General features: G+C 35.3%; 1 protein-coding gene across 3 annotated transcripts in view; it reads right to left on the bottom strand.

The window, feature by feature from the left end:
* LOC143239989 (uncharacterized) overlaps positions 1-23,266 on the bottom strand; it is a 53,506-nt gene that overhangs the window by 24,715 nt on the left and 5,525 nt on the right. Inside the window, exons 1-2 of one of the 3 annotated variants that reach the window (XM_076481723.1) lie at positions 11,546-11,566; positions 7,463-7,583 (exon numbers count right to left, since the gene is read on the bottom strand). The exons of 1 other annotated variant lie outside the window; for it this stretch is intronic. In XM_076481723.1, coding sequence (XP_076337838.1) covers positions 7,463-7,505 — 43 coding nt within the window. In that variant the 5' untranslated portion in view covers positions 7,506-7,583; positions 11,546-11,566. Of the gene's footprint in view, positions 1-7,462; positions 7,584-11,545; positions 11,567-23,266 lie in introns of those variants that run through there. One more of the 3 variants, XM_076481722.1, reaches the window with a different exon arrangement.

Here is a 23,266-nt window from a genome sequence, read left to right as displayed (position 1 = left end):
TCCAAGAAAAATGAGAATAAAGTGAGAGTGAGCAGATAGGTAGATCTATAGCAGTAAAAGACTTACTATGTGGATGAAAGAACTATAATTTAATAGAGAGAACTACCATTTCAATCAATATCAGCACCACCTGGATGAGGGGCATGTCCATTAAAATCACCCAAGATGAGAATAGAAGATGGAAACTGATCTAAAAAAACATCTAAATCTAACTGATTACAAGTTTCTCCTGGAGAGAGGTAGATGGAATGAACTGTAATAGTATGACCCAAAGAGAGATAAATTGCCACAGCTTCAAGTGGAATGACTAGTGACAAAGGTGTGAAGGGCACACACTGCATGACCAGCAAAACCACACCACCATGAGTTTGACCATCACACATCCTGTCTTTTCTAGAGGGTAAACTGCTAAAGGAATGACAGCAGCATCAGGATGGTGGAAAGATTCCTGTAAGGTGAAAAAGACTTGATGACATAAATCAATCAGGACCTTAATTTAATCCAAGTTGAATGTAGGTCTTGACATTTCCACTGTGTCAGTGTGAGCATTGTTATTTAGTAAGGGATGAAAGCGAAGAGTCCTTTGGCTTGTGACAATGTTGCTTTACCTTGGGCAGGTCTCTGTCAGAAGATGGTGAATCTAGTGTCTGTGGGTGTGACTGTTTTATGGTTTTGCACCTCTGGGCCACTGGAGAGGGACCCAAGCAGCCACCATAAACAGAATTAGATACAGAGACAGGAATTAATGTGGACCTGTCAATTCCCTTTTTACACAGAGGGCAACAAACTCTGAAGATAGGAGGAAAAAGACTCCTCAGGAGGCATGGAAAGGTCAGTGTTCACATCCACCAAGGTGGTACAGTGGAGGGCAACAGCTCATGTGTTTGTTGGCATGGAAGACAAGTTTCCATGACTCATAATGGAACATGTTGTTGACAGTCTTCATGGTTTTGTATCTTTTTTTTCCTCAATCCATTCAGGATGAGAACTGGAACATGAAGAGTAGGAGCCATCACAGTTGATACAATAAGGCTCCTGGTCACATAAATCTGCCTTGTGGTCCTTGCCACCACATAAGGTATAGCACAATGAGCAAAGACAAGAGGACTTGCAGGAACAAAACTGCTGGCACTGGAAATGCTGGAGTGGATAAGGAATATAGGGATGAACCTTAAAATGTAAGTAACCTGTCTTCACAGATGTAAAGGATGTAGAGGAGTGATCGTCAAAACGAGATATGTCACACAGCCAAGCCTCCTTGACTGGAGAGACCAAAGAGAATCTATGTCTAAGGGATGTTAAGAGGATCCCTCTTAGCAATAACTCCTCTAAATATATTCATGTTAGCATAGAAAGTAATCTGAAAATACAAATTCCCCAAGGTCTTGGACTTCAAGAGAAGCTTGGCATGTTTTGATTTTGATGTTTCAATCAGAATGTCTCCAGATCTTAATTTTTGTACAGATTTGGGAAAGCCAGTGAGCCCTTTCAATCCCTTCTGTATACAAAAATGGCAATATCTGATCAAGGGACTTTTCAGATAGCAAATGTAAAATTAAAAATCAAGAAACATTATCAACTGTAGCTTAGAATAGAGTATTAAAGCCCTTAAAGCATGGTTGCTTACCAATCAAGGGTTACTTAACCTTATCAGTGAGTGGGTGACAAGTATAAAAAGCCATGAGAAAGAGAAAAGTTCAAAGCCTATTGACACCCACCCACCATGGAGCCATACAAAGTGATAAGCCACAAAGCTGAAAGCAAGAGGCTCAGCAGCAACACTTGGATTTTGTAGACATTATACCCAAACACCCGCATCAGACACAAGTTCCACAACTCCTGTTGAGAATATCCAATACTGGTACATGGTTGACTCTAGCTCCAAAGGACCAGATAGGTAGAGCACCCCAAAACCAATCATCTACAGGAATTCAAGGCCAAAGTGGTGTGTTGGGGTTGGATCCATTAACCACCAGAATCTTCTTTTCCTATTCATAGGTTGCCATACACAGCACACATGTGATTGGATGTTTAGATCCCACAGGAGGTAAAGAGAAAAGACAGAACCCTCTATGGGAGGTCCCCCTCACCATGTAAAGGCATCCACACCAAGGGCTATTCAGGCTCACAAACTATTGCTAAAGAACAGTTGTAACAATTGAAACACACATTATTCATGGCTAGTTTAGATTGGTTGGTTGGTTTGGTGTTTTATGGTGCAAAGCAACTAGGCTATCTGCATAAAATTTTTGGTAAAAAGTTAAAATTAAAGTAAAATTCATAAAAGGAAATTAAGGTAAAACAAAACAAAGTGTAATTTTGGAATTAAAAACATAAATAGCATTAAATCCACTTTTTATATCTAGTCTACAGCAGTAAGAGAAAAAACTACAGTAATACAAGTTGTAAAGGGCTTTCTGTAACATAATTGTAATTATCATAACTCACCAGGATAAGTAATGTGTAAGTTCAAAAATCAGCTTTTGTCACCTGAAGTTGGCCTTTCCAGTCCTGGTTTCGAGTTATTTGACATTATGGCCATTTTCTAATTTCAGATATAATTAGATGTACCTTAATTCTCGAAAGGGAATCACATTAAGAGATCTAATTTATAAATTAAAAACTTAAATAGCATTAAAAAGATTAATGGCCTTCAAAACACTAAAAATATTTGTAAGGTGGACAGTGTCACCATTGCCAGTAACACTGTCTAACATTATGGATAAACTTCGGAACATGCTTAAAATGGTGCTATTGTTGATTAAAAAGATTAATGGCCTTCAAAACACTAAAAATATTTGTAAGGTGGACAGTGTCACCATTGCCAGTAACACTGTCTAACATTATGGATAAACTTCGGAACATGCTTAAAATGGTGCTATTGTTGAGAGGCGTAACGACGGCAAGACATTAAAATGTGGCTTAGTGTGACCTGAGTGTCACACAGACAACACATTGGGGCATCAGTCGCAAATTAAAAAAACGAGTTAAAAAACTGTGGCCAATTAGTAGTATAGTTAGGACAACTTAATCTTTACACTGAAAAGGGTGACACTCAAACAACAGTCCTGAAGGACTCCAAGTTCTTGTAGAAGAGAACAGGAAAGCATCAAACCCACATGAACTTGGAATCGTCTGTCCATTAAAAATTTTTAAAATAAAAACAGGGTAAATGACCACGTAGCCCATATAAATGGAGGTCTCCCAAAATGCTATACCTCCATGTAGTATCATAAGCCTTCTCAATGTCAAAGAATATTGATACAAGATATTGTCGTTTAAGAAAGGCTTCTCTGATTGACATTTCAAGTCAAATCAGGTGGTCCATGGTGGAACACTGTCGTTGGAACCTATACTGGGTGGACGAGAGGAGGTTGTTTGATTTGAGGAACCAAAAAGACGAGCATTAACCATCCTTTCCAAGGTCTTACAGAGACAGCTCGTCAAAGCAACTGGATGGTGGTTTGAAGGAATCCTGGAATCCTTCCCAGGCTTAGAGAAAGGTAGAACAATAGCCTGGTGCTAGGTATCAGTAAAAACATTCTCCTGCCAGATCTGGTTAAAAACAATCAGAAGAATAGCAAGAGAAGCAGGAGATAGATGGCACACCATCTTGTAATGTACTTCATCAGGTCTGACTAATGAAGAGCTAGTTTGAGTTCCACCAGTGTAAAGGGGCAATTATAGTCACAGAGACAATCAGCTCAAAAGGAAAGAGGTGATCACTCTGCCCAAGTCTTGATGGCTAAGAAGGTGTAGGATGAAGCAAAAGTGCTAGATACCTGGCAAAAGCTTTCACCTAGAGTATCGGCAATACTCCTGGTATCAGCTACTTCCTGGCCATCAGAGAGCAAGATCGAGAGAGGGAGCAAAATTATATAGCTCACTGACCTTTTGAATATTGTCACATATGACTTTGGAACTGGTGATTGAAGATATGCTGGTTGTAAACTTAATCCAAGATTCCTTCTGGCTTTGACATCTTACCCACAGAGTATGTGCACTGGCCTGCTGGAAAGCAACATGGTTCGAGAGTGTGGGATACATACAAAAAGTATCCCAGGCCTGTTTTTGAGCCTTCCGTGACATATGGAAGGCAGAATTCCACCATGGATGAGGATATCATGGAAAACATGTTGTAGTTTCAGGAATACATTGAGCAGCTACCTGTATAATACAGTCAGTTACTGCTGCCATGCACTCATATACTGATGGCTTTTAGACGATGGCGGGATCAAGTTCTGCGAGGGCAATGAAAGATGGCCAGTTGGCTTGATCCAGATTCCATTGACCATGGCCAATCTCTCTCAAAATTATATAGGAAAATGATCACTGCTTCATGGGTTATTATTATTGTCAACCCTCCATGAAAAGTGGGAGAATATTCAGAGATCAATAGCAGTAAAGGACTGACTAGGTGCATGAATATAAGTATAAGAACCAGTACTGAAGAGAAAAAATTGTGATCAGAGAGCAAACTCTCTACGGAGTGACCCCTCCCATCAATATCAACACTTCCCCAGATGGGATTATGTCCATTAAAGTCCCCCAGGATTAAAAAGGGAGACAGCAACTGTTCAGTGAGAGCATCAAAGTCTCTCCAGGCAGCAGGTAGAGAGAACAAACAATGATGGTACAACCCAAGGAAACACAGCCTCCAAGGGTGTGTCGAATGGCAAAGACAGAGTGAGCACATGCTGATCAACCTACAGTGCCACCCCTCCATGCAATTGTCCATCACACAGCCTGTCATTTCTGTAGAATGAAAACTGCCAAAAGGTGACTGTATCAGCAGGTTTCAGAAATGTTACCTGTAAGAAAAGACATACAGGATCATAGGAAGCAATCAGTGTTTTGATGTCATCCAGATTACAACGTAAACCTTGACAGTTCCATTGTATCAAGATGACCATTTTTATTTATGTGTAGGCAAATTGGGTGGAGAGCCCTTCTGTTTATTACCATGACTTTTTATTTATTCAAGGGAGGTCTGTTGATCTCCATGGATCCTTGCCTGGGTCAATTGGGCAGGTCTTTGTTGTTGGATTTCAGCGACTGAGGACATGAACAAATGACTGTTTTGCATCTTGGGGCAGGAGAAGAAGATGTACCCAGAACCAAAGGAAGTGGATCTTTGGGTTTGCTGGAATGAATGTTAGGCAAAGAGATGAGTGTTGACATTAATTCATCAACATTTTTAACCATGGAAGTCAAAAGACTTTTCATATGGTTTAAGAATGATTCTTTTGGAGGCACAGAGAAATCCGTCTGTACTCCCACTGTAGCAGTGGAACACAGTGCAGCAGCATACATCCGAGATGAAGTGGTGGACAGAAACTTTCAAGCCTCAGGTAAATAATGTTTTGAATTGTCTTCAAACGTTTCACCTATTTTTCTTCCAACCATTTAGGGCAAGAATAAAAGAAAGATGGGTGAGAGCCATTGCAATTAATGCAATGAGGGTCTGTTTGATACTTACAGATATTGTGGTCCTTGCCACTGCAACGAGCACATGTCAAGGAACCATGACATGATGTCTTCGAGTGACTGAACCATTAACACTGGAATCATCTGAAAGGGTTTGGAATGTATGGCCGTACCTTGAAAATAAAATAACATGTTTAGATGGTGGCAGGTGGATGCAGTGATGTAAATGTTAAAATGAAGACATTGGTCGGCATCATAATTCTATCTTTGCGAATGGAGAGACACCTCACGGCAGAAACTCCTTGAGTGAAGAAACCAGAGAGAATCTCCGAGTCAAGGATATTCTTTAAATCCTTCTCAACAATAACTCCTTGTGAGAAATTCAAAGTAGCATGGGGCATAACCTCAATAGGTATATCCCCAATCACCTTTAAATGTGAGTGGAGTTCACTGTGTTTAGATGTGGATGTTTCCACCAATATGTCACCAGAGCAAAGCTTTCTGACTGAATTTGGAGAGCCAGCAAGTCCCTCTAGTCACTTCTGAATAAAAAATGGAGACATTTGCCCTAAAGGTTTGTCTGAAAGAGAGTGTAATATAAGAAAATGAGGTACAGGTGTTACAGATGTTGAAGATTGCTGCCCAGAATCTTCAAGACATGGTTGTTTACATATGGACTGGTTTTCCACTATTTTATTTAAGTTTTTATTTGGAGGATCCATGATAAAAAAAAGAATGTTTAGATGCCCACTGACCCTACCCACCATGAAGCCCTATGAGGGGATGCACTACAATGCCAAATAAGGACACTGCAGCAACATCAGGGTTTTGTGAGCACTCTACTCAAACACCATCATCAGATATAATGTCCACAACACCTGATGAAAACATCCAAGATTGGTACCTGGTTGACCCTAGCCCAAGTAGACCAGCTGACTGACTCTCTGAGGGCCACCCCAAGGCTGCCTGTCTACAGGAATTCAAGGCTAAAGTGGTGTGTTAGGATTGGACCCCTCAACCACCAGGATCCTCTCCTCCCCTTTACAAGTCACTACTCACGGCAAACACGTGGGTGGATGTTTAGATCCTACAGGAGGTAAACTAAAAGAACAGAACCTTCCCTCAGAGGTCCTCTCACCAGCTAATTTAGAATAAATCTTTTGTTGTATTTATTCAGATAAATATTTCTAAATGTCCATGGAAGTTTTTTTAAATGCAGAATGACATTTTTTTAAAAATGAATGTTGCAAACTTGTACTAATCTTTTTAGTCTAGTAAAGGCTGCATATACTAACTGTGAGAAACTTGTACTACTTTAGTCCAGTATCTGACCCCTCAAGGAAGGGGCAAGCCCATCTCAAGAAATGACACAACAGATGCTTTTATAAATCAGTAACAGTTAAGGTACATGTCACTTGGAACAGTCAGTGTTGAAATCTAGTATACCTCATTTTAAGGTTTTCATCCAAATCTGGGTGGTAATTCAGTGTTTCCTTTGTTATTTTGTCTTGTTGTATTTATGTGATACAGAATTCTGTCTGTGTCTAGGAAGACTGATTCCCATCCCAATATCCCTTTTCCTTTCTAGTAGATAATAAAATTTTACAGAATAAATAGAAATAAATTAGCTCTTCATTATCAGAGCTGTAACTGGGCAACTTAGTATCAAACCAGGCTATCACATTTGTAACCCCACCCTCCCATCCTCTGGTGAGTGTCATAGCAAGCTATTTCAGTCAGCTTGTCCAGTCTCACTGCTTTTTGCTGTCCTGTTCCATTTACATTTCTATTTATTATGTCAGAAAAAAAAACCCAGAAACTTCAGTGTTCTTAGTGTAGCATTTTTCATGTAGAAATATATTTATCAACCATTGATAAAACAGTCACACATAGGAGTTAAAAATATATAAGCAATGTATAAAGAAATAAAACATTTCAACATAGGAAATGTGTATGTGATGGTGCTGGTACCAAACCCAGATTTATCTTAATGTATGGTATTATGTGATGTTGCTGATACCAAACTCAGACTTACCTTCATATATATGTATAATGTGAGGGTGTTGTATTGAAGACATAATCTGAATTTCTCTCCTAATCCGGATTAGATCCTGTTCACTTTCAATTTTTGACTTTTTGATAGTTTTAATAGCCACCTAGACAGCAAGTAACAAAGAGAGATATTTAGAAAAATAAATAAAGTTCTCCACTGTTAATTAAAATGCACCTTGCTTCCAATTTAATTACATGTGACTACTTAAATATAAGCTTGATTAATTACAAAATCTGACTATACCTTCTTCTTAAGGTTCACATCCATGTTTCATTAAAAAATTTAAAAAACTCTTAAATTTTAGCCAAGTTAACCACAGAATTATGGATGGGGGTTCTTATTGTCCCATCTACTTTTTAGATAAATTAAAAAACAATTTATGAACCAAAGTGCTATAAGTCTAAGCAAAGCTGGATTAAGGGTTTTATTGGTCCTAGGCTTTTCAACTTATAGACATTCCATAGATACAGAACCTCTACATGCAATACATTTATAGTCATAGCTTGAGGCTCCTTAATTAGTGTGAGGCCCTGGGCTTCATCCTAGTAAGCCCATGTCTTAATCCACAGTTGAGTCTAAGACTTTGTTACTTAAGGTCTGTAATAACAACCAGGTTACAAAAAAAAGTTAAAAGTGCCACCAATATGGTAGTTAATCCCATTAATTACTGCTGGGAGTTCCCATGTACCTTACGTACAGAATGAATGATTTCTCTTAACATGAACACCACCAGTTGTGAATTTTATAAAAATTAGCTGGTAATTTGAGAACTAAGTTCTTTTTATCTTTGTAAAAAAAATTTAGTCCCAATTTTTTAAAGATGGTATGAAGTGTACTTACATCTCTATTAATAACAATAACCAACTCAAAGATGTACATAGAATATAAATATATATTTTCACTTTTATAATGTTCAATGACACAAGAAGCAGAGCATACTAAACCAACCACATATAACACAAAGAGTTCATCAGTGTCAAAGAGAAAAAAGTGTATTTGCTTAAATTGATACTTTGATGACTGGAGAATTAATACAAATATGTATTTAATCAGTATTAGCTGATTCATTTATTTGTATCACTCTTCATCTACTTTAGCTGGTGTTTGATAGACAGGTGTGTATGGAATTTAATCCATTATCTCCAGACACATTCCATTTCACTTATTACCATACTAACCTCTTGGATTTACTAAACTGCCCATGCACGACTTGACCAACATTCACATTTTGACTCCAGAATTACCAAACAAATTTTTCTAAACTACTTATGCACCAAAGTGCTTGCGTATCCATGTCTTGGTTGTTTATCATGTTTCTATTAACATACAGGTATCACACAAAAATGTAAAACAAATAGCAACAACAGAGCAATTAAATCAATAGAGTCCTTTACTTATTTTATAAAGATAATCTGATTTCATCAAATTTTTACATTGTACAATCAAAAATATAAATCATCAAGCACATTGAAATAACTAAATAGTGCAACAGAAAGTCAGTAGTTTGGTTATTTGGTAAATAAATAGTAAATGACATTTAATTATGCTATGTTCAAGGTGATGCATGTGGGCTACTTTAAAAATATTGGATCATATCTACAGGAATACTGAATACAAGTCAAAAGAGGTTAATGATTCTTGATTAAGCCTCATTTAGGGTATTGTGTTCATTCTTGGGGACTATAACTGAGATAGGATTTGTGTTGGTGGAAAGGGTTCAAAGAAGGTCCACTAGAATGATCCTTGGAATAGAAAAGTTGCCATAAGAGAACAGGTTACAGTCCTTTAATTTATTTTCTTGAGAAGAGGAGGGTTAGAAAAGATCTGGTTGAAATGTTTTAAATTATAAAGAGGGATATATTCCATATAAATATGATTTTTTAAAACTTTAATTCTATGAGTGGTAGGACAAGAGAAAGAGAGATTTAGAAGCTTTTTTGTAAATTAGGTAATTTTATTTTTGACTAATGTGGTTTACCTTTAGAATAAATTGTTTTCAGTGTTGGTAGATGCAATATGATTGGTAAAGCCCATGGGAAGGTTTGATGAGTATTTAAAAATATCAGAGATGGTTATAGCCAAACAGATGTTTAATGAAATTTATGGAACAATCACAATCATCCATGGAGTTCATTGTTGTCCCAACTAACACTAAGTTTATATTCTGATATCCAAACAAGTGTCAGCATCTTTGAAAGGTTATGCATAGGATCATAAGCATAGCTCAGGTACTGTTATAAACTAAACTTTTAATGCTGTATTTAAATATTGGCTAGAGAAAGTTGCAAAGCAGGTTTTAATGACAACGTTCTGATTAAAATGTTAGTGAGATAGGCCTAGAACACCTAGAAAGTTGTAACAATGTCATTTAACATCTTGTACATTTGATAACAGATTTATAAATACCATATGGTTGTGGAAAGTAGAATTGTTTCAAGAGCAGAGTGAACTGAAAGATATTCAAAGAGATAATGGGAATTATCCCCAAGATAGATGGTTGGATTTGTTATCGTATTTTCGAGAAGAATTTTGATCTATGTTAGCTATCCTGCTCATTTGTACATGAAAACTGATTTGTTTTAAAATAGTTGATGTCATTTGTAAGGTAGATTCACAAGAATTTATGACATGAAAGGACAAAATAAACTAGTCTGGTCAGTCTACAACCCACATGAACTGGCCTTGGAATAAAATTCACTGGAAAGGTCCTACCAAAAAAAGAATAACGACATAAAACACAACTTATTTGAAATGTGTTAAATTATAGCATGTCCAGTTGTACCAGGAACATAACCATGATCTTTGTTTTATGCAGTTGAATTAATCAAAATCAGAGATATAACGTCAGAATGTCATTCCTTAATTTCTCAATCAAACGAATTTTACTTATCATCATCAGCGTAGCGTGTATTGTATTGGTAAATTTTAAGTAAAAACAGATACTGAGATCGGTTCATGAATCAACTGCTACAGCACAGACCGAAGGTCCTGCATTACTTTGTTCCTCAATATTTAATACCTTCCTTTCCAATTGAAATAGGCCAGCATAGTCAGGTGGTTATGGCACTCAACTCATAATCAGAAGGTCAGTCGCAGGTACGAATCTAAGTCACACCAAATATGCTCGCCCTTTAAGCCGGGGGGGCATTGTAATGTGACGTTCAATCCCACTATTCGTTGGTAAGAGAGAAGCCCCAGAGTTGGCAGTGGGTAGTGATGACAAGCTGCATTCCCTCTAGTCTTTCACTGCTAAATTAGGGATGGCTAGCGCTGATAGTCCTTAAGTAGTTTTGCGTGAAATTAAAAAACAAAAGAAATTATCCAATCGAAATTTAGCGAAATGTGCATTCAAAATAACCGTTCAGAAGTACTTGTACCTTTCACTAACGTATATAAGCAACTACTTTGCCACGAAATTTAACAAACAGAAAATAGTTGCTGTGGTGTCACTGGCTTTTTCACGAACTATTTTTGGAAAACTCACTTCAGTAGCCAGTAGTTGCAAATACACGTACACTACGTAAGAATGCTAAATATAAGACGGCACTGTCTTGAAAAACAAACTAAGCCTGTCGAAGAGGATATTTAACCCTGTTCAGGTTATCAGACGTAGTATAACAGTATCCTTTCGAATATCCAATACATCAATTTTTAAAAATTTTATTAATCAAATTTATTAAATGTATTATTGTGATTTTTACTATTAAGATCGTTTTCTAATTAAATTAGTATCACACAATACCACAATTGAGCAGGAACAAAACTACTGTAGTTTTGCTGTTTACATTTTGCTCATTATACATAAAATAGCCACGAATATTATTCTTTTACAGAATGAAAACTGGCAAATGATTTGCTTTATTCTGAAAGTTATGTATGTCTAGAACAGGTCTGAACATTTTCATTCGCTATCTTCGCCTACATTTGATTATAGAATACGTGAAGTTTTCTGAAAATTATCAAATATTTCAGAATCCGAAATCTTTATCCAGCAACAACAGAAAAGGTACACGTACAATTTTTCTCAGAGGTTTGAATATAAAGTGAAAAGCTTAGTGTGCATACTTATGGATATACGATTGTTAATTCGCTGCAGCAAGTCCAAATATCAAACATGCTAGGTGCAGTTGTGGACGCTGAATTGGCGCTTTCAACGTAAGCACCTTTTTTTTTTTTCTTCTTTATTAATCCACTCTCATAGAGGGGGTATAAACATAACTACAGCCTTTCACGACTTCTCATAGCGATGACCGAACTTATCTGGGTAATAAAGAAATATTAATTACGGGTAATTACTTGAGATAACATACAGAAAACTGGTAGTAACAAAACAAGAACTTAAAATTATTAAAAATCAAACAAAATTATCACTCCAAATTTCAGCATAATATATAAACTTGTACATCTTCACTTAACAAATGTACAGAGTCGCGAAAGCACCAGTGCCCACGGGCAATGGATCCTTACTTTTATCTCTCACAAAGCATAAAGCTACTTCTGTTTAGTTGTAAATAAATATTTATTTTTGAAAGCATCCTTCTATTCAGCTGTTGTGAAATTGAATTTATTCTCAGTTTGTCTACTGATGCACTTTAGAATCATTATACAGATATGCTAAAAACATGGTGTGATGAATTACATTAAGTTTTACCGCTCGTCTAGTGTGATAATGCCAAGTTGATTTATTTTGTTTATAATATATCATCTATTGTTTAAACCACAATTTTGGATCTTCTTTTGCCCACCCTTTATTCGACAGAAATATTTAGAAAATTGATTATATGACCCACACACAAGTAAGATTTACTATATTCTTTCTTGCGTTCTTCTTTCGTTGACAGTGTTAGATGGAAAACTTAATACACCTATTTCTGATAACTGTATCTTTTTATTATTTTTTATCACAAAGATGATCTCGCATTGTTGGCTTATTCTTACGAATAACGACTAGTCCAAACCTCTTGGACTAACCAAACATTTGAACATATTCTGGCAGCAAATATCGCTAACAGTTACAGTAACCAACTGATAAAACAACACATTATTAAGTAAAAACGGCCTATTCGTAATAACTCACGGTAAGCTGTACTCACTGTGGATTATTTCCCTTGGTTTTACTACATACATAGCTTGCTTTATTCATATATTTAAATTAATTATTCCTACTTTCAATAATTGTCAGTAACTCCCCTAAATCCATTAATAACGGTTTTTTTTTTATTTCGTTAACTACACACTGTCGTCCCCCAGTGATACAGCGGAATGTCTGCGGACTCACACTGCTAGAAACTAGGTTTCGACAGAGCACAAACAGCTCATTGCGTAGCTTTGTGATTAATTCCAAACAAATTAAGAATTCTCACTTTTTTAATCAAATAACTAAAAAATGAAAATTTTCTGGTATTTTTTATAAATACTTGACTTTATTCTTATCAATCAATAAATTCTGCCCGGCATGGCCAGGTGGGTTAAGGCGTTCGACTCGTAATTTAATGGTCGCTGGTTCGAATCCTGGTCGCACCAAACATGCTCGCCCTTTCAGCCGTGGGGGCGTTATAAGTTACGATCAATCCCACTGTTCATTGGTAATAGAGTAGCCCAAAACTGCTGTGTATGTGGGCTTTGACACACAAGTGCTGAAAACGACTTATAAAGAACAAAATAACTTGTATTGTGTTTGTCTGATCATAAGCTGACTTCTCTTTTACTACTCGGGCATTTACTCAATAGTTACCTCATGCATGTAGATAATAACATCAACACAGAAGAGTAGAAACATTTTGGCCAAAACCGTAGCTATGTAAAATTGTTTGTTTTTTTAATTAAGCACAAAGCTACACAATGGGCTATCTGTGCTCTGCCCACTACGGTATCGAAACCCGGTTTTTAGCGTTGTAAGTCCGCAGACATACCGCTGAGCCACTGGGGGACGGCTATGTAAGAAAAAAATGTTAATTAATTTTTAGTTTTGCCCTAACTGCACAAGATCCTTTGATCAGAAGTTACATACGAAACAACAATAAGCCCTATAACTCGAATTACTGAACGATAAAATTGAGCACGTTCCCTAATCCATGACTGTAAACAAGAAATGTTGCGTATTTAAGTTATAACACTGATGAAATGCTGTAAACCAAGGTTAATACCCTATCACTACGGGTCATAGAGCATGCCATCACGTTTATAACTTAATTTCAAAATATTATTTACGTATTTTTCATATATATATAAGTGTATATCAATGCTCTTGCTATAAATCTGTAGATAATAGCTCAAATTTTAATATCACGTATTAGTTAATTTCTTAACATCAATAAAAATATCGATTTTTGTGTGTCACGTTTTAGGTTGAACGCAGCTTTAGTTAAAATTAAGGGCCCGGCATAGCCAAGCGCGTAAGGCGTGCGACTCGTAATCCGAGTGTCGCGGGTTCGCGCCCGCGTCGCGCCAAACATGCTCGCCCTCCTAGAGGTAGGGGTGTATAATGTGACGGTCAATCCCACTATTCGTTGCTAAAAGAGTAGCCCAAGAGTAGGTGGTGGGTGGTGATGACTAGCTGCCTTCCCTCTGGTCTTACACTGCTAAATTAGGGACGGCTAGCACAGATAGCCCTCGAGTAGCTTTGTGCGAAATTTCCAAACAAACAAAAGCTTTTTAAATTTATTTATCTATTGTTTATATTTTAAGAATATTAACTAAAATTTAAGAATTTATTTGTAAATAATAATAATAATAACACACGTATATATACGTAATATATTATAACTAAAATGTGATTGTATTGTTTAAAATAGCGGTTCACCAGAACAAAGCTAAAACTGTTGAAAACATTATACACACACACACACGCCTAGATCAACAACACAGTCAACAACAAACAAACAATAATAGAGTGAATGAAACAGCTATACAATCTCACACTGTTGCACACCATATATTAGCGCTAGAAACGTAACATCTAGATAAAAAACTTACAACAAAACAACATTTCAGTAAATACTAAATCAATTCAAAAACTAGACACAAAACTAAATTACATACTATATAAAAACTACACGGACAACAATAACACCAAAATTATTTACAAAATACAATGCGACAACTGCCACGACTTCTATATTGGAGAAACAAGTAGAAAAAGAAAACCATATTAAAGAACAAGAAGAAAACAAAACCTTCGCACATGTTTGAACAATGCAAATCGAATAAGCACAAAATAACCATAGAAAACATCAACATATTAAGTAGGGAAACAAATACAAACAAAGAAATCCTACTTATACAAGAACTCAAACCAAAATTGAACCAATATAAAGGAACACCTTTTATACCTATATTAATAATCTAACACATAACTGTAACGTCACCTACAATCTCGTATCCGTTTACATTCTTAACCCCTAGACACGTGCCCGCCAAAGGTCAGCTGCAAACTCTCTTTTTTAACCTGAAGATGACGTAAGAAGGTCGAAACGTTGTTTTGTACTTTGTTTTAATCAAAATTTTAGCACCCATATCAGTCGTCTTGAGAATATATTTTAACTTCAAGTGGGTTTCTCGTCATAACGGATCGGGTAATAAATAAACCATTTTTTTTCTTTCTCGATCTAAAGGTAGTAATTCATCTCTAAAATTCCACTATCCTATCGTTATAGTAATCTGTGGAAATGTTATCACTCTTTGTTTAAGGTATCTATTATTAAGTATCCTAACTTGCCTTTACCAATCCCTAAAACATGTGCCAATCAACTATCTTATTAACCTGAAGATGACCAAAGGTCAAAACGTTGTTCTGTATCTCATATTAATTAAAGTTTTAATTCCCAGATCAGCTGTCTTTGAAATACATATTTATTTCAGCTAGGTTTATCGTCATCATGGAAAGCTAAGACAGTTGCACTTTGTCAAGGATATGGTAACACGAAGCTGCACGTGTCGCGTGCAACTTCTGTTATGTTTGTCGGAAACGGCTGAAAGATTAACAAAATAAAAATAATAAATAAACTATGTACGTGTATATATATACGTACATATAACGTTACGAGATTTATACTATTTCGTATAAAATTTGTGGTAGTGTGTTATAATTTATACCTATTTTCTAATTTTTATGGTGGTTATGAGGTCGGTCAAATGGATCACATTCGTACAGGAAATTAGATATTTCACAAGTGGAATTTGGCAATTTGTTTATGTATAAAAGTATTTTTAGTCTTAAAATCAAAATTACTTTACATGTTGGATAGTAAACATCTGAAAAGAAAAAATGCATGAGCAAATAATTAATTTAAAAATCTGATATTTTGTATGCCAAACCTTTGTTACTGATAATCTGCAAAATTTCGTATTTACAAGGAATACCATGTTTGGTTTAATTTCTCACATTGACCACGTGATGTAAACCTAAATGTGTAGACTTGTGCATCCAACTTTTTCTTTTAACAATCCTTTCATACAAAACCACATCTTCCATATGTTATAACCGAAGATGTGTATTTTGAAATAAAAAAAGAGGAAATTATTTCTATACAACATTAAACTTTCTTAAATGCATTCTCAATTCACATAAATGATCAATCTTGAAAGCTGTCGTCACTTTCTGCCCTTAATAAATATAAATAAATGTATACCTTTACAAACAACAGAGCAAAACTTCTATCAAGGTAAATATGCTCTGCCACGACACACAAGGGTTATGTATGTATCACATAACGCTATAACAGTTTTTGTTGTTCATTTTACTAGACTGGTGTTTTATAAACTTGAGTTTTAAATCCCTGTTAGAGCATCAGATTTAAGTAAGTTTCGTTTATGTGGCAATAGTTTTTTCCTTCTTTATATGAATTTAGGCATCTTTATATTAGGCTTAGATGACACGAATATTCTACTACACACCAGAGAAGTAAAAGAAAAAGTTATTTCCATACTTAAAAATACAATGAATAGAAAATAGCAAAATACATTTTCTTTATCCTAAATATACATATGCAGGGATAAATTAATTCAAAATAAAAATATTCTTAACACAATTGTAGACAGGTGAGACATTCCATATATTATATAGGGTAAGTTGAAAACAACAACAACAAAAAACAGGGTTCGGCATCATTTAATATCTATTAATAATATGTAGATTCTTCTGACAATTTTATCAAATACCTCTTAGTGAATAATTTTTCACTGTAGCTTTATTAATTAACACTGCTAAGTTACATAACCACATTCTAGGAACCAAAACAGGCAAAACTGGGTATGGGCAGCTTTCTTACATAATTTTAGCTGTAACAGTAATGATCTGTTCATCCGACACAACTTTATGTGCCATGGTAAACACAAGATAACTTTGCTTTCATTTCATATATTTTGTTGTAGTCCTTCTAAATTGAACCTTCATTCTCAATATCAAGATTGTTGTTGCATGCTCATTCTCAACTCTAAAAGCATCCTGTTTCTTCTAATTCCATTTTGGATATGACGACCTATTATGTGCAACATTATTTTAAATCTGCATTATTTTCAACCTAATTGTCAGCAAGGTTATTGTAACTATATAAAGTATAACTTTATAACTCTTGTCACAGCTCTCAAAATTAGTGTCTTGGATTCAAATCCCGTCCCACCAAATAGATTTGCTCTTTCAGTCATGGGGGCTTTATAATACTACTATCAATCCCACTATTCTTTGGTGAAAGAGTAGCCCAAGAGTTGGCAGTGAGTGATGATGAATAGCTCCCTTCCCTCTAGTCTTTCACAACTAAATTAGTGTGGACTAACGCATATAGCCCTTGTGTAGCATTGCACAAAATTTAAACCAAACCAAACTAACTGGCCTGAATACACTACAACTCTTGTTACAAATTTAAAAACACTAATTCCTCTGAACACACTACAACTTTTGATACAATAGGGAATATTTGCAAACTATCTATAGAGCAGATAATCTTTTTCACCCCCACATACTGGTTGATTAGATTACAGACACTTGAAAACAAACCAATATTATCAGATTCCACAGGATCTCAGAACCTGAAAGTTGCAGACCAACTTCTCATGCATATTGTTTAGATAATATATTATATATTACTGACATTTCTATAATTGAATAACAAATTAACTAAAATTCAATACGACATCAGAAAACTTAAGATAAAGCACAGATTACCTAATTAAGCTCACAGACACTATTACAAGATATTTTTTTACAAAATACAATATATAACATGCATTCTTAATTAGGACAACTTTCAATAATGTTCAGACACAATGGCATAATTTATCCAATGTCTCAACTGGAGCTACCAGAGACTGGAGTAGTTAGCCCAATTTTACCTATTATGTATGTTAGCATTTTACTATTACTTGATTTCACAATTGCATTCTTCTAAACTTGCAGATAATGTGGCTGTCTGAGGAGTACCTTGGACACTTCTTGCATATTGTTACTAAATTTTAAGAAGATGTGGCTATTTGGAAGAATCAAAAACTGTTAAAGTATATGTACATAATGCAGCTACCCCAACAAATTAATACCTGATTACTTCTTAACTGTAGATGGCAGGGTTATCTGGTTTCACCAGATCAACAAAATTTAAAATACTCTCCAATTATATTTGTGTGTAACCCTGTTCCAGACAGCCAGATCAAATACCACAATTAAATCTATATGAAATCTTGCTCCAGACAACCCCTTCAGAAGCAGGACTATTAAAACTATATGGAGCCCTGTTCCAGACAGCCAGATCAGCTACCACAAGTATACTTGTGTGTAACGCTGCACTAGGCAATTGTATCTATCACAGTGCCATCCATATGAAACACTGCAACATACAGGCAGATCAAATACCACAATTAAATCTGTATGAAGTCCTGCTCCAGACAGCCCCTTCAGGAGCAGGATTATTAAAGATATATGGAGCCCTGTTCCATACAGCCACATCAGATACCACAATTATATCTGTATGGAACCTTGCTCCACACAGTAGCATTAGGTACTACAAGTATATTTATAAAACACCATACTCCAGTAAAAAATATAAGCTACATTTATTGCATTTAGTTATGACATGATATGCATTTGGGTAAAGCATATAATCAGCATCAAGAATAAAGTTTGGAGAAGAATTAACTTTGTAAGAAGCCTAGCTGTCAACATCAGTGGTGTTACCTGTCAAAAAGTTTTTAAAGCGTATATCAGATTCGTATTTAAATATGCTTGTCTAAAGTGAACAAATCCAATATTTCTAAATTACAAGTTATCAAAAATTCAATATTATCCAGAGTTTACACAGCATTCAGATATACATCTATAGTTTCCATGCATTCTGCCAAATAAACTTCTTCAATGTTGTATTTCAAGTAAAAAGTATTTAAGGTGATACTAACAAACTTAAAATACATGATAATGATAGAATTAAGACCCTTTCTTCCACCAACATATACTTTAATTCCAAGTTATTTAATGCTAAACAACGTCAACCACAACCTTACTGTGTCAATACCTGACTGTTTGTAGTTCATGCAGACTGTAGTTTAATGCAAACATTAACAATATCCTAAGCAAATGTGTTGGTGTAGTGATAAGGAATAGACATTCATGATAAGGGTCGTGTGTTAGTTATTGATACTCACAGAATTTCGTGTATATTTATTATTTCTTACTATCGGCCATAGACGCACGCTACATTAGCATGGAGCTGCACCCAAAGACACGACTGAATGAAGAGATCGACCATATACGTTGTCACCCCAACACTGCATAAAATGTGTCCCAGTGCATACCATTTCAATTTGATTAGGCAAATGGTGGGAGAGTTTATGAAATTTTATCAAAATCTGTTCGGCCAGCACTTCTCAAGAACTATGTACAGGTCATCTAGAAAGAAAGAAGTCTTGCTTCATGAATCTTTACGTATAAATGAAATTTTAAGCAATTACTATAAAACTAAATTTTGAGAACTGTAAGACATAAATTATATTTGAAAACTATTTCTACAACAAGATTGCTAAATACTTCCATTAAATACACTTTAGGGTTAAATCATGTGATCACCGAGGTTGCTCGAGTTTACTTGACATATCACTGAATTTTAACAAATACTAGTACGGGGAAGACACAAGGATTCCCCTCGCGTTAACATAGGCAGTTCCCATCTCCTCCATTATGCCACTTCCTAGGTGATACTTGACCCAGCAATTCGTGAGTTAAAGAGGACACACATCATAAAAGTTCAAACTATTATCAAAGAATGGTTTACATTAGACAAGTTGAGGTACTCGTCCTTTATTCAGGTTGTGAAGTTGAAAAAAATATGGGGATGGATGCTATAATAAATAATACAGAAATCCTAACCTTCACATAATCTGTTTATAAATCATTACAGTATTCATTGTTACCTTATTAAAGGTTTTGTATAAGCTCTAAGAACTCAATATGTATTTACTTAAAATATAATATATACTGGGGTACGATCAGGATGACTTTGTAGGAAAAGGTAGTGGAAAAAGTAGTGGCGATAGGGTTGCTTCTGTTACTCACTTTCAACACACAGATCTTAATATCCTTCAATAGTGTTTCGTGTGATTAACTGACAGTCCTTGACCGCAGAAATGGGCTAAAATTGAAAAGTCACTGACCAAAGTAGGACGTGAGTATAACTCAACAAACGGCTCCCAAATCCGCCTGGTAGTGGATTCAGTCGAGTTTATGTGGTATTCAAATAGTGGCGGCTAGTTTTCAATGCATTTCTCCACAGAGATAGTGCTAGCATACTCTGAGATATGTATAAGACGTTTGTTTGCCCCCCTCCTCTCATTATGAGGCCCGACATGGTCAGGTGGTTAGGGCGCTCAATTCGCAATCTGAGAGGCACAGGTTCAAATCTTTGTCACACAAATTCTGCTCGCCCTTTCAGCCATGGGGTGTTATAATGTGATGGTCAATCCCACTACTTGTTGGTAAAAGAGCAGCGCAAGAGTTGGGAGTGGGTGATCATGACTTGCTGCCTTCCCTCACTAAATTAGGGATGGCTAGCGCAGATAGCCCTCATGTAGCTTTGAGCTAAATTCACAAACAAACAAAAACAAACCCTCACCGTGTGTATGTTGTTAAACAGAAACTATTTTTTTGTTTATGGTGTAAGGACGTTGCAACATCTATGAATGTAGTTAATGTTAACTTATGTCAAAGTTAATAAATGCTCACATCAATACTGGGGGATAGAATGTTGTAAATCCCGATAATACTTCTTAATCAAATTTTATGGGATGATAGTTTGGAACAAGATTGACCCAGTGATCTAGGAATAGTTAGATAATAAACAGGCACAGATATTTGTGCTTTACATATTGTGATGGATGTATTGTTATATAGTTATTTTAATATAGATGTTTGTTTCAGCTACATATATTTTTATAAATGCATGTAACATATACTGTTATATCGGTATTGCAAAATTCCTGCCTATTCACTAAATTTGTAGAAGATTGTTGAGTGCAAGAATCAACAATATATGTTTTACGTAACCACTAACGTATCGTCAGTATTGTTGTGCCAGTTGAAATTTCCAGAAATTCGCATAACAGTTTTAAACCAACGCGAGGCACCAAGAGACAGTATGTATTATTGTTTTTCCACTGTTGGTGTACTATAAACTTCAGAAGCTGCAACTGTGAGTAAAGCTTATTAAACGAGAACTTCATATATTTGACTAGGAACGTTCACAGATTTCGAACATCACAAACTATTTAACTTCAGCAGATTAACATCGGTTGTTAGTCTTTTTCGAAGACATTTTCTACTTTCAGTTGTGAACAACTTAAGTGTTATCAGGGAAGAGCTAGCTGGCTCCCCGTTAAGTGAACTGTACTGATATCAACTCGAAGTTATTCACTCATCGTGAGCCTTTGACAGGATAAAGGTAGTTCTAGATCAGATAGAAGCTTCAATATTATTTGTAAGTTTGGAAAAGTTCTGCATATAAATCATTGTTTGTATATTAAAAAAGAAAACTGTGTGTATCAATCTTGTTGACAAATATCATAAATATGATACTCTTTATGTTTTTGAATTTCGCACAAAGTTACACGAAGGCTATCTGCTATCCGTCCCTAATATAGCAGTGTAAGACTAGAGAGAAGGCAAACAGTCATGACCGCCCACCACCAATATATCAAAAAAAAAAAAAATCTGCATTTTGATTTTTGTTTGAACTTGTTCATAAGAAAATATCATCAGTCCTTTTTAGTTCTGTTTTCATTTTACTTGACTGTTGAATATCAATACTCTGTACATATCTATATATAAATTGTCATTATCAGTGCCACAGAGTATAAGTCTCCTAAACTATTTTTTTCAATCAAACTGGTGCATAATAAAATCTGTGTAAGATGTTTTCAGTACAATTTTCTTCGAAATTCATAAATGTCGCATGATGCGAGAAATTTTGTACTAATTTAAAGTTTTACAAAAATTACATTTTTTTCCATAGCGTTGTGTAAAACGAGTTGTTTTTCTTTCTTACAATCACTTAAACTAAATTGTCAGAAAATTTTACTGTAAAAAAAGAAGAAAAGGTTATTTTTTATAGATCACAATTTATAGCTCCAAAGTTACTACCGTACATTTGTTTAATTGTTTCGAAATTGTCGCACCATATATGATATGTAATCTATTCATAATTGCTTTTAATTTGGAAAAAAATGCAGCCAATGAACAACAAACACATCTAACTCTCTTCTGACCATATAGTAAGATTTAACAATCGCTCTTACACCCCACTTACACTCAACGAAAATTCCGAGGTTTTTACAGCTGCGAAAAGCAAACAATGAACTCTTAAATACACAATTCAAGCAAGCTATCCACATGACCGTACTCAGATTACTCGTTCTACAGTTCCCAAACTATGGAGTATCGAGATTGGTTGCAGAATAAAACGCAGTAAAATATAACATTTATGTGATGGCTTTCTTTTTTTTTTTTCCTTTTTTTCTTCACAAAACAAAAACATAAAATGTAATAGGGGCACTAAACTTTAGTTTAATGTGACAACAAATCCCCACCTCTCTCCCCAATTAAACTTGAATATTCAGTTGAGTTCCACGTCTGTGCAGTAGTCTACTGTAATACAAAACACTAAGATAAGTGATTGTACTCAATATGAGCCTTCTTTCATACTTATTACGTTAAGTATCTAAAATACTAACAGCTTTAGTAACGCGTGCCTGCAGTAATAGTTACAATAGAGAAATCATGTGGTAACGCGCAATATAAAAGGTGTTATTTTTAGATCAAGTTCGTAAGCAAGATATTCGACGCTTTCTACAAATTACGTGTACTAAGTGTAAACACGACACACTACACGATTTTGTAATGACCTTGTAATAACTAAAACACACACAAACAATATTTGCATGTAAGATTATTCCCAGCTTCATGTCAACCCAAGTTCGTCCATTCGTAATGTTATCTTAGCTTTAATGATTGTTGGTTTGTTTAACGTCTGCTCAAATGCAGCACAATTTGGGGCTATTAGAAACGATCAGTGATCTGTAATGTTCTTTTCTTTACAATATTTTTATTTTTGGAACAATCAGAACTTTAACATTTCTTTATATGGAACTTTATTTTTTATTTGCTTCTTTTTAGTTATGACCTAACTTTCGAACTTGCTATTCACCAGATGACAGAAATATCACATAATCTTTAAAGATCATACATAAATAAGCAATTTTATCGTTTATATTTTTTGCTTCTACAATTTTTAAATAACATATGGTCCGGCATGG

The sequence above is a fragment of the Tachypleus tridentatus genome, chromosome 13 (genome assembly GCF_004210375.1).
Source record: "Tachypleus tridentatus isolate NWPU-2018 chromosome 13, ASM421037v1, whole genome shotgun sequence".
Taxonomy (NCBI): Eukaryota; Metazoa; Arthropoda; class Merostomata; order Xiphosura; family Limulidae; genus Tachypleus; species Tachypleus tridentatus.
This window is presented reverse-complemented; position numbering and strand designations above follow the sequence as displayed.